Source organism: Chiloscyllium punctatum, chromosome 2 (assembly GCF_047496795.1).
Source record: "Chiloscyllium punctatum isolate Juve2018m chromosome 2, sChiPun1.3, whole genome shotgun sequence".
In the NCBI taxonomy this organism is placed as follows: Eukaryota; Metazoa; Chordata; class Chondrichthyes; order Orectolobiformes; family Hemiscylliidae; genus Chiloscyllium; species Chiloscyllium punctatum.
The window spans coordinates 131,093,905-131,106,342 of NC_092740.1; the positions used below are offsets into that span (position 1 = coordinate 131,093,905).

The following is a 12,438-nucleotide window of genomic DNA, read 5'->3' on the forward strand; positions in this document are numbered from 1 at the left end:
TAGGAAGAGTTTGGAGGGATATAGGCCGGGTGCTGGCAGGTGGGACTAGATTGGATTGGGATATCTGGTCGGCATGGACGGGTTAGACTGAAAGATATGTTTCCATGCTGTACATCTCTATGACTCTGAGTGTTACTGACAATGGTGCGACAATCGCATCCTTTGTTTAAATGAGTAGTGAATTTGGATGACCTGCACTGAAGAAGATGTGCAAATGTTGCATCAAAGAGGTGTTAATGACATGGTGCAACATTCTCAGTCGGTCAGTTATAACAGTATTAAAATAAGTTTAACACATAAAAATGACTGACATGCTGGAGGATTTTAATGCATGACAAAACTAGTGGTGTCTTTATTCCTTTTTTGACTTTGCTCCGAGTACGTATCTGTTTTAAGTGATTGAGTTTGTTGTACTTATCACGTCTGTAAAGAGTAAGCGGACAGCAGTGACAATTGAACAGAAAAGCAGATTTTACAGCGTCTGGATCATGGTGAAAAGGCATCAAAGATTGTACAGGAGTACAATATTGGAACATCAGGAAAGCAAGGCCGGTGACTGAGAAACCTAACAAACGAAGTGACACTTCAATTGCATTAAAAATAAAGTCCATGAAGACAGCAAAAGAAGAGCAACTTGACCAAGCTGTATTTCTGTAGTTTTTCACAGCGTGTGAAAAGGGGATTCTCATATCTGGTCTGATGCAACTAGAAAGGGCTGCCAGTTTCCACGAATGACTCCATGCCAGTGAGGCCGATCACAGCGTATCATTGGGCTGGTTACAGCGTTTTAAACATAGTCACGGCATTAGGCAACTCTGTGTTCTTGGAGAGCAGAACTCTGTGGATGACAGCACTGTGGAAGGATAGAGACAGAAACTACAATCCATCATCCGTGAAGGAAATTATAAACCTGAGCAATTTGTATGATGCTGATGAAAGCGGATTGTTTTGACGTGCGCTGCTGGACAAAACACTTGTGTCCAGCATGGAAAAGCAGATGTTGGGACATAAAGTGCAAAAGGAATGCATTACGATCTTCCCTTGTGTCAACGCCACTGGCACTCATAAATTACCACCTGACTGCATTGAGTGTTATGCTAATACACGTTGCTTCAAGAACTGTGACAAGAACTCGTTTCCCATGAAGTCCAAATCCCAAGACGAGGCATGGATGACATATCCACTTTCTTCATCCTGGTTTCAGAAAGAATTTGTACCTGCCGTCAGATTACATTTAGCAAGCGTTGGACTCTAGCAATGTGCCCTTCTGCTTGTCTACAATGCGGGGTCACACATTATAGAAGGCAGCCAATTAAAATCACCAGGGAATTTCCTCAATCAGGGAATCATCGCAATATTGAACAAATATCATCGCCATAGCATATTGCGTGCCATCCTCCGCGAAGACATTGTAGGCAAAGAAGTGCAGGAAATTATGAAGGCATTCACAATCAAGGACACTTTGTTCGTGATTGCTGAATCTTGGGACTGGATCAAGCCATCGACAGTCATGGAATGGCTTGCATGTTGGTAGCTATGACGGTGAAGAGGGATGCCTGTCCAGATAAAGGCTAACCACTGACATCACCGAGAACTGCAGACAGCTGAGATTGGGAGACATTATAGAGGCTGAGATTGATGCTTGGGTAAACTGTGACAGCAACATTGAAACAGAGACACACAACGACGATCAGATTATCAATGATAGTCCCGGAAGAACAGCGGGAAAGTATCGACGCTGTGGATGGTAAGGAAAATCAGAAACCGACATCGCTCGCAGTCCCCATTAACAAAGCTATCAACAGTTTGCAACTTTTCATGGAGTGGTATGAAGCACAAGATGGAGTTGAGTTGATTAAGTTGATGCACCTTCGGCAAATGTTATCATTTGCAAAACAAAAGAGACAGGAGCACCTAAAGCAACAGCAGCTGGATATTTTCTTTGAGGAAGAGATTGGTTATTATTTTGCAATGATTTTTATTTACACAAAAAGTGCTTTGATTTGTAAACTATCATGCATTTTTAAGTGGTATCCAGTGTTTGTACAAATTTTTGCGATTGAATGAAAAACTCTAAACATGTGTTTTAATGCAATTATGCTCAGTATGGTTTCCTTTGTTTAAGGTCAAATCGATTATCCAAATAATCAGTTACCGAACAAAAAACTGCCCTCCCATCGCCTTCATATTTGATTTTGTGCATTAGTCATTTTAAATGTCTTGAGTAGATCATTGCCCCTATTGAATTTGAAAATTCTGACTAACTCCTGAAGGCTGATGCAACTTTCTTGAGGTTCACATCTGAAATTGCCTGCAGTATGTTCACAAGGGGTTTGGCCAAAGCTCTAGACAACTGAAGCATAACTTCCTTCCATTTGCATTCCAGCTGCTTTGAATGGGAATTATATGTAAATCTGTCGGTAAATGTGCAATGGTTTTCGATGATTTGTGAAATTGCACATTCAAATCCTTTTGCTCTTTCACCGCTTTTTGTCTTTCAGACTTAAAAACAAATTCTGAGCTTTCTTTCTTGGATTAAAAGTGAATTATCTCCAATTAATTGACATTGGAATAGATAGAGTGCACTTACTTAATCTAAGTAATTTTGAAGAGGCGTTCCAAAGAAGAGTAATATGATTTGAAATGCCAACTTTGTTTCTCTCTCCATAGATCCTGGCAGGTCAACAGAGTTTCTCCAGCACTTCATTTTTATTTCAGACTTCCAGCATCTGCAGTATTTTACTTTTATTTGGGTACTTAATCTAAGTCCCTTTATGAATTCCTACCCCTATCAACATTGCTAATATTTTCCTACTACATTCCGAAACCTTTTGAGATAAAAGGCAGCATTCCATTAGCTCATTTGAATTTATTTGTACCTGTGCACTTTTTGTGATATGTGTACAGCAACACACAACTCCTTTGCTGTTTCACAGCTTTTGATTTTTCAGGAAAAAGGAAATATTCTACTTTGTCAGATCGAAACTGAATGCTGTCCTACTTCCACACAATGAACGCAGTATGTCGTAGTAATGCAAAACTCTCTTCCATGCTGAAAAAATAGAAGAAAGGATTCAAATTATATCCTTTACTAATTTGCTAAAAGTTTAAAGCAAATGAGTAACTATATAAAACTCTCAATCACAGCAACTCGAAAGAATGATCTGTTATTTCATCTTATTTCTCAATTATTTTGAATGGACTGTCTGCTAATCTGTTAAGATAAGTATGGAGTTATACAGCACAGGAACAGACCCTTTGGTTCAAATTGTCTGCGCCAACCAGTTATCCTGAACTCGTCTTGTCCCATTTGCCAGCATTGGGACCATATCCCTCTAAACCCTTTGTACTCATGTACCCAACCAGATGCCTTTAAGTGTTGTTATTGTATCTGCTTCCAACACTTCCTTTGACAGCTCATTCCATACAGACACCACCCGCTGCCTGAAAAAGTTGCCTCTCAGGTCCCTTTCAAATCTTTCCCTTCTCATCTTAAGCCTATGCCATTTAACTTTGGACTCCCCTACCCTTGGAAATATTTATTGGTTATTCACTTTATCCATGTCCCTCATGATTTTATAAACCTCATCAAGGTCTATAATGTCTGTTGCTGTTGGTTGTGTTCTTGGTTGATAACATGGATAAATATCTTAAATTTGGATAACATGGACCAATGTTGGTGAGGCAATTAGGAATAGTTAAGAGTCTCACTATCCAATATAAAATTTTAAAGGATATCGAGAGAGAGAAATTGTGACCTGGAACCAGAGTCAGCATCAATAACCTGAAAGATTTGCATGAATTTTGGAAAGACTGCAAGTAGTAAAACTTCATGTCAGCAGATGGAACAAAATGTTACTGCACATAACAGATTGGACCAATGTCAATGGCTAGACAATGGACGTGAGATCACAGTCTTGCATTGCCAAGGGCACACGTAGTTGACTATGAAGGCTAAACTAAAGGCAGAGGAATCTCAATTATCCGGCATTCGATTAACTGAATTTTGGATTGTCTGAACACGATCGCAAGGTCCCGATGCAAGGCTAACTATGTTATGTGGCATTCGATTAACCAAACAAAACTCCTCACCTGAGACCTTTGGATAATCAAGGTTCCTCTGTATTCAGTGGTTCTCAATTTGGACAAGTCATTATTTGCATTTGCAAGTTGAACATTATTTCTAAGGCCAGAAAAAAAAACAAGAACTGCTTTTTGTGAAAGACATGTCATTTTTCTTTTCATAATTAGCTTTCAATTTATCATTGATTACATCATTGACCTAGGTTCAAGAAAATAGAAAGTGAGGACTGCAGATGCTGGAGAGTCAGTCAAATGGTAGCCATCATGGGCACAACATGCTGACACCAATAGTAATTGAATAAAGAACCATTCAATTTATTTTTGTAATGTGTCTGAAGGACATATTTAACTGGGATGCCAAACAAAACCTCCAAACAAGATACTGTTGTTTCTGGCAACCACAAATGTAAATAGAATGCTGGAAATGCTCAGTAAGTCAGGTTGCATCTTCAGAGAGAGACGCAGTCAGCATTGTAGGTTTGTGATACCCCAGAATAATACCCCTTGTTCTAGAGGTATTTCACACGATGTCTGAATAGGTTGATTTAAAAAGTATGGATCAACTAGAAGGCTAGTGATTGACTGAAGGCGAGAGTAATGAAATATGAGAGGAGAAATGGAAAGCATTGCAAGTGGGCAAGGTAAAATAAACAAACAGAATCCCATTTGAGGGGAGAGTGGAACATCCCCAAGGTGGGCATTTCTGCAAGTACTTCATTCACCTTCATTGCTTTTTGTTTTCATTCTCATATTTGCATTTAATATCTACAGCCTATTAAAGACCGGTTGGTTTTGATCCTCACCCATCACCCCCTCACCCTCTTTACTGTCCTCTGTACTTAAAGCCTGTAATATTACTAACCCCAATTTTGATTAAAAGTCATCAATGTTTCTCTTGACAGCTGCTCCCAGACCTGATGAATATTTCTAGCCTCTCAGTTTATATTCAAAAAAGAACTATTTGGAATAGTGACATTAAATTTTAACACCTGCCACATGTACAGGAAGTGGTAGGTTGTGATATCATATCTAATAGTTTATTCTGTGCAATTCTTTTGTTTATTTTTATGTGCTAAAGTCTTGGAAAGGTAATCTGCTATCAAGTTTTGTTTAGAACTGACCACCAAATCTGGAAGCATTTATTCCTATCTTGTAGAGCAGTGCATCTTGCTACATTGATTTGTATGAAAGTAACAGCTACAAAAGTGGAATTTTAAGTTTTTCTTTAATTAGTTACTTTTGGTTTTTGATATCCTGGGTGTTTTATTATACTGGGAGTAAAGGCAATTAATTTATCTCTGTGTACTAATAGCCTGCAAACTATAGAATTAGTAAATCTGATAGTTTCTTGGTTTTTAAGGTAGCACAGCAAAGAGTGAAGACATTAGAAGAAAACATTGAGGCAGAAAGGGCTGCACATCTGGAATCAAAATTTAACTCTGAAATTATTCAGGTAAAGCTAAACCATCCCTCTCAAGTTTAAGATGTTGGATAAACTTGCAAATTATTCATGCCGCAGGTACAAATCTCTTCATTAAAAAATATTTTTTATTGCTTTGATGCAAGAATCATATGAGATTTAAAACAAAAGCTTCTGCACAATATTTGTGAGTATTTTGTTGATGTTTGAGGTGAAAATTCATATAAGGCCAAAGTTTTGCTCAGAACTGTTCAGTAAAACGCACCAGTTTTTCATTTGTTTTGGAATGTAAGAGTATTTGACTTAATACCCTCATAAGGATCACAGTATGTTGGTTTTAAATAAGTTATCTCATCTGCTTAAGAAGAAGAGGTACATTTAGGAGTACTCACAAAATTGTAGATTTTCGAATGTACCAACATCTGTTGCAGGTAATTTTCCATGTTTGACAGATTGTCCTCACTCAGGGTGATGGAGTAGGGAAATACATTAGGGTCCCATGGAATCAGTTGACTCTAAGCACTTACCCTGTAAGTACACACACCTGTGTGAAATATATGATATAGTGTCATAGAGATGTACAGTTTGGAAACAGACCCGTCGGTCCAACCTGTCCATGCCGACCAGCTATCCCAACCCAATCTAGTCCCACCTGCCAGCACCCGGCCCATATCCCTCCAAACCCTTCCCATTCGTATACCCATCCAAATGCCTCTTAAATGTTGTAATTGTACCAGTCTCCACCACTTCCTCTGGCAGCTCATTCCATACACATACCACCCTCTGCGTGAAAAGGTTGCCCCATAGGTCTTTTTTATATCTTTCCCTTCTCACCCTAAACCTATGCCCTCTAGTTCTGGACTCCCTGACCTCAAGGAAAATACTTTGCCTATTTACCCTATTCATGCCCCTCATAATTTTGTAAACCTCGATAAGGTCACCCCTCAGCCTCCAATGCTGCAGAGAAAACAGCCCCAACCTGTTCAGCCTCTCCCTGTAGCTCAGATCCTCCAATCCTGGCAACATTCTTGTAAATCTTTTCTGAACCCTTTCAAGTTTCACAACATCTTTCCGATAGGAAGGAGACCAGATCTGCATGCAGTATTCCACAATGGCCTAACCAATGTCCTGTACAGGCGCAACATAATCTCCCAACTCCTGAACTGAATACTCTGACCAATAAAGGAAAGCATACCAAATGCCTTCTTCACGATCCGATCTACCTGCGACTTCACTTTCAAGGAGCTATGAACCTGCACTTCAAGGTCTCTTTGTTCAGCAACACTCCCTAGGACCTTACCATTAAGTGTATAAGTCCTGCTAAGATTTGCTTTACCAAAATGCAGTACCTTGCATTTATCTGAATTAAACTCCATCTGCCAGTCCTCAGCCCATTGGCCCATCTGGTCAAGGTCTTGTTGTAATATGAGGTAACCCTCTTTGCTGTCCACTATACCTCCAATTTTGGTGTCATCTGCAAACTTACTAACTGTACCTCTAATGCTCACATCCAAATCATTTATGTAAATAACAAAAAGTAGAGGACCCAGCACCGATCCTTGTGGCACTCCACTGGTGTTGAAAAATGTGATGCTGGAAAAACACAGTAGGCCAGGTGGCATCCGAGGAACAGGAGAATCGACATTTCCGGCATAAGCCCTTCTTCAGGAACCGTCTGTGTTGAGTCGGTCACCCGAGATAGAAATGGAGAGGTCTAGGAAGGGAAGGGAGGAGTCTGAGACAGTCCTGGTAAATTTGAGGTCGGGGTGGAAGGTATTAGTAATGTGGATGAACTGTTCAACCTCCTCGTGGGAGCACGAGGTAATGCCAATACAATCATTGATTTGGCAGAGGAAAAGGTGGGGGTGGTGCCAGTGTAGTTGCAGAAGATGGACTGTTCCACATATCCTACGAAGAGGCAGGCATAGCTGGGGCCCATGTGGGTGCCCATGGCTACTCCTTTGGTTTGGAGGAAGTGGGAGGATTGGTAGGAGAAGTTGTTCAGAGTGAGGGCCAGTTCAGTCAGTCAAAGGAGGGTGTCAGTGGAAGAGTTCTGGTTGGGTCGGCAGGAGAGGAAGAAGCGGAGGGCTTGGAGGCCTTCGTAATGGTGGATGGAAGTGTATAGGGACTGGATGTCCATCGTGAAGATTAGGCATTGGGGGCTGGGGAAGCGAAAATCATGGAGGAGGTGGAGGGCGTTGGTGGGGAGTTCTTGGACTAAGGGGGACGGGACAGTGTTGAGGTATGCAGAGATGAGTTCGGTGGGGCAGGAACAGGCTGAGACAATGGGTCAGCTTGGGCAGTTGGGTTTGTGGATTTTGGGCAGGAGGTAGAAACGGGCGGTGCGGGGTTGTGGGGCTATGAGGTTGGAGGCGGTGGATGGGAGATCTCCTGAGATGATGAGGTTATGGATGGTCTGGGAGATGATGGTTTGGTGGTGGGAGGTGGGGTCAAGGGGGCAGTAGGAGGAGGTGTCCGCGAGTTCGCGTCTAGCTTCAGCGGTGTAAAGATCGGTGCGGCAAACTACCACTGCACCTCCCTTGTCTGCCAGTTTGATGGTGAGGTTGGGGTTGGAGCGAAGGGCTGCGCGTTGTGAATGTGAGAGGTTGAAGTGAGTGAGAGGGGTGGACAGGTTGAGGCGGTCAATGTCGCGACGGCAGTTGGATATGAAGAGATCAAGGGCGGGTAAGAGGCCAACACGGGGTGTCCAGGTGGATGGGGTGTGTTGGAGGCAGGAGAAGGGTCGTCAGAGGGTGGGCGAGAGTCCTAGTTGAAGAAGTAGCCACGGAGGCGAAGGTGGCGGAAGAATTGCTCGATGTCTAGCCATGTGTTGAACTCATTGATCCAGGAGCATAGGGAGATGAAGGTGAGGCCTCTGCTGAGGACTGATCATTCATTCTCAGAGAGGGGGAGGTCTGGAGGGATGGTGAAAATACGGCAGGGCTGGTAGTTAGGACCTGTCGTGGGGGCGGAGTTGGTCGTGGGGCGCAGATCGATGTAGGCGTGGAGATCGACGTGCGAGTGGCGTAGTGTGTGGTGTTGTCCTTGAGCAGGTGAGTGACGTCACTGGGGGCGGAAGTGGCTGTGGCGACGGCAGCTCCAGGGGCGGAAGTGGCACGCCGGGCAGAAACGGCGCTGGTCCCTGTAGTCGTGGATCCTGCGGCGGCTGTGTATCGGTCGGCAATGGTCTTCCTGGCTATCGTGGAGGCGGTTGTCTGGGCGGCGATTGCAGAGGCTGCATGGTCGGTGGTGGCTGTTGTCCGTGTGGCAGTGGGGGCGGAAGTGACGTCACCTTTCGCCGCGGCAGTGGTGGCTGCAGCGGCCGCATGGGCAATGGCGCCTGAGTGGTTCTGGAGGTCATGAGAAGGTTCAGGAACAGTCGAGGAATCCAGAGTGTTGGGGTGAGTACATGAAAGTTTTTTGTACTTTCTTTGATGTTCGATATGGCTAGGAAAAAACGTTTGCTCAGTGTATGAATTCTTCTGAGGATGAAGAACAGCAAAGGTCCTTTGCAGGTCTGGGAGAGTGTTGTCCTGAGCTGGGGCAGGGCTGACTGCAGGGAGTGTAGGTAGCGGTGCATGGCTGCAAGCGTGGAGCGGAGGATCCGGAGAGAGGTCTGTTGCTGGAGGCTTCGGATTTGTTGCAGGTACTGGTTGTCCTGGTTGGATCCAAATTGTGTTGGTCTGAATGTAGTCCGGAGTCCATGCGGGGTCAGTCGGTTCTGTAGGCAGGTCTGAGGAAGGAGATGTGGCTGTGGTAGGGAGTCTGTTTCAGGACGTGGCTGAAGAGCTTCAGGGCAGAGGAGATGATCTGGTGGGTGCAGTGAGAGAGGGACTCACTGAGATCCTTGTAGAGGGATCTTCGAGGTAGGCCTCCTTGCAAGAGGATTCATAGTAGGTTAAGATGAACTAGGAGAAAGTGAGGACTGCAGATGCTGGAGACCAGAGTTGAAAAATGTGATGCTGGAAAAACACAGCAGGCCAGGTAGCATCCGAGGAGCAGGAGAATCGACGTTTTGGGCATAAGCCCTTCTTCAGAAACTCCACTCCACTGGTCACAGGCCTCCAGTCAGAAAAACAACCCTCCACCACCACCCTCTCTCTGTCTTCTACCTTTGAACCAGTTTTGTATCCAAATGGCTAGTTCTCCCTGTATTCCATGAGATCTAACCTTGCTAATCAGTCTCCCATGGGGAACCTTGTCGAAAGACTTACTGAAGTCCATATAGATCACATCTACTGCTCTGCCCTCATTAATCTTCTTTGTTACTTCTTCAAAAAACTCAATCAAGTTTGTGAGACATGATTTCCCATGCACAAAACCATGTTGACCATCCCTAATCAGTTCTTGCCTTTCCAAATACATGTACATCCTGTCCCTCAGGATTCCCTCCAACTTGCCCACCACCGACATCAGGCTCACCGGTCTATAGTTCCCTGGCTTGTCCTTACCACCCTTCTTAAACAGTGGCACCACGTTAGCCAACCTCCAGTCTTCCGGCACTTTACCTGTGACCACTGATGATACAAATATCTCAGCAAGAGATCCAGCAATCACTTGTCTAGCTTACAACAGAATTCTAGGGTACACCTGATTAGGTCCTGGGGATTTATCCACTTTTATGCATTTCAAGACACTCAGCACTTCCTCCTATAATATGGACATTTTGCAAGAAGTCACCATCTATTTCCCTACAGTCTATATCTTTCATACCCTTTTCCACAGTAAATACTGATGCTAAATACTCATTTAGTATCTCCCCCATTTTCTGCGGCTGCACACAAAGGCCGCCTTGCTGATCTTTGAGGGGCCCTATTCTCTCCCGTTACCCTTTTGTCCTTAATGTATTTGTAAAAAATCTTTGGATTCTCCTTAATTCTATTTGCCAAAGCTATCTCATGTCCCCTTTTTGCCCTCCTGATTTCCCTCTTAAGTATACTCCTTCTGCCTTTATACTCTTCTAAGGATTCACTCAATCTATCCTGTCTATACCTGACATATGCTTCCTTCTTTTTCTTAACCAAACCCTCAATTTCTTTAGTCATCCAGCATTCCCTATACCTACCAGCCTTCCCTTTCACCCTGACAGGAATATACTTTCTCTGGATTCTTGTTATTTTGTTTCTGAAGGCTTCTCATTTTCCAGCTGTCCCTTTACCTGTGAACATCTGCTCCCAATCAGCTTTCGAAAGTTCTTGCCTAATACTGTCAAAATTGGCCTTTCTCCAATTTAGAACTTCAACTTTTAGATCTGGTCTATCCTTTTCAATCATTATTTTAAATCTAATAGAATTATGGTCGCTGGCCCCCAAAGTGCTCCCCACTGACAACTTAGGTACCTGCCCTGCGCTATTTCCCAAGAGTAAGTCAAGTTTTGCACCTTCTCTAGAAGGTACATCCACATACTGAATCAGAAAATTGTCTTGTAACACTTAACAAATTCCTCTCCATCTAAACCCTTAACACTCTGGCAGTCCCAGTCTATAGTTGGAAAGTAAAACTCCCCTACCAGAACCACCCTATTATTCTTACCGAGATCTCCTAACAAGTTTGTTTCTCAATTTCCCTCTGACTATTAGGGGGTCAATAATACAATTCCAATAAGGTGTTCATTGAATTCTTATTTCTCAGTTCCACCCAAATAACTTCCCTGGATGTATTTCCAGGAATATCCTCCCTCAGCACAGCTGTAATGCTATCCCTTATCAAAAATGCCACTTCCCCCTTCTCTCTTGGCTCCCTTTCTATCCTTCCTGTAGGCATTTGTATCCTGGAACATTAAGCTGCCAGTCCTGCCCATCCCTGAGCCATATTTCTGCAATTGCTATGATAAACTAGTTCCATGTTTCTAACCATGCTCTGAGTTCATCTGCCTTCCCCGTTAGGCCTCTTGCATTGAAATAAATGCAGTTTAATTTATTAGTCTTAACTTGTCCCTTCCTGCCCTGAGTGTTTGACTCGCTTCTGTTCTCAGCTGTACCAGTCTTAGATTGATCTCTTTCCTCACTATCACCCTGGGTCTCCCCCCCCACCCCCACCTTACTAGTTTAAATCCTCCCGAGCAGCTCTAGCAAATTTCCCTGCCAGTATATTAGTCCCCTTCCAATTTAGGTGCAATCCGTCCTTCTTGTATAGGTCACTTCCACCCCAAAAGAGATTCCAATGATCCAAAAATGTGAATCCTTCTCCCATACATCAGCTCTTCAGCCATGCATTCATCTGCTCTATCCTCCTATTTCTACCCTCACTAGCTCGTAGCACCAGGAGTAATCCAGATATTACTAGTCTCAAGAACCTCCTTTTTAAATTTCTGCCTAACTCTCTGTAATCTCCCTTCAGAATCTCAACCTTTTCCCTTCCTATGTCATTGTTTCCAATGTGGACAATGACCTCCTGCTGGCCCCTCTCCTCTGTGAGAACATTCTGCACCATCTCTGAGACATCCTTGATCCTGGCACCAGGGAAGCAACACACCATTCTGCTTTTTTGCTGCTGGCCACAGAAACATCTGTCTGTACCTCGAACTAGAGAATCCCCTATCACAATTGATCTCTTGGAACCCGACGTACCCCTTGTTGCATTAGAGCCTGTCTCCATACCGGAAATTTGGCTGTTCGTGCTACATTCCCCTGAGAATCCATCACCCCGTACATTTTCCAAAACAGCATACCTGTTTGAAATGGTTATACCCACAAAAGACTCCTGCACTAGGTGCCTACCTCTCTTACCTTTCATGGAGTTAACCCATCTATGTGACTGTATTTGAGACTTCCCACCCCTTCCTATAACTGCCATCCATAACATACTGTTGTAGTTGCAAATTCGTCATTGCTTCTAGCTGTCTCTCCAACCAATCCATTTGATCTGATAAGGTTCGCAGCCAGCAGCATTTATAGCAGATATAATCTACAGTAACTCTAAACTCTCTTTAAACT

At 43.4% G+C, this 12,438-nt stretch overlaps 1 protein-coding gene across 9 annotated transcripts in view; it reads left to right on the forward strand.

The window, feature by feature from the left end:
• Nucleotides 1-12,438, forward strand: part of ccdc171 (coiled-coil domain containing 171) — a 380,694-nt gene that overhangs the window by 38,006 nt on the left and 330,250 nt on the right. For 7 of the 9 annotated variants that reach the window (XM_072589026.1, XM_072589027.1, XM_072589024.1 and 4 more), the window contains one exon: nt 5,444-5,536. The exons of the other annotated variants lie outside the window; for them this stretch is intronic. In XM_072589026.1, the coding sequence (XP_072445127.1) occupies nt 5,444-5,536 (93 nt within the window). The remainder of the gene's footprint in view (nt 1-5,443; nt 5,537-12,438) is intronic. 9 annotated transcript variants of the gene reach the window in all.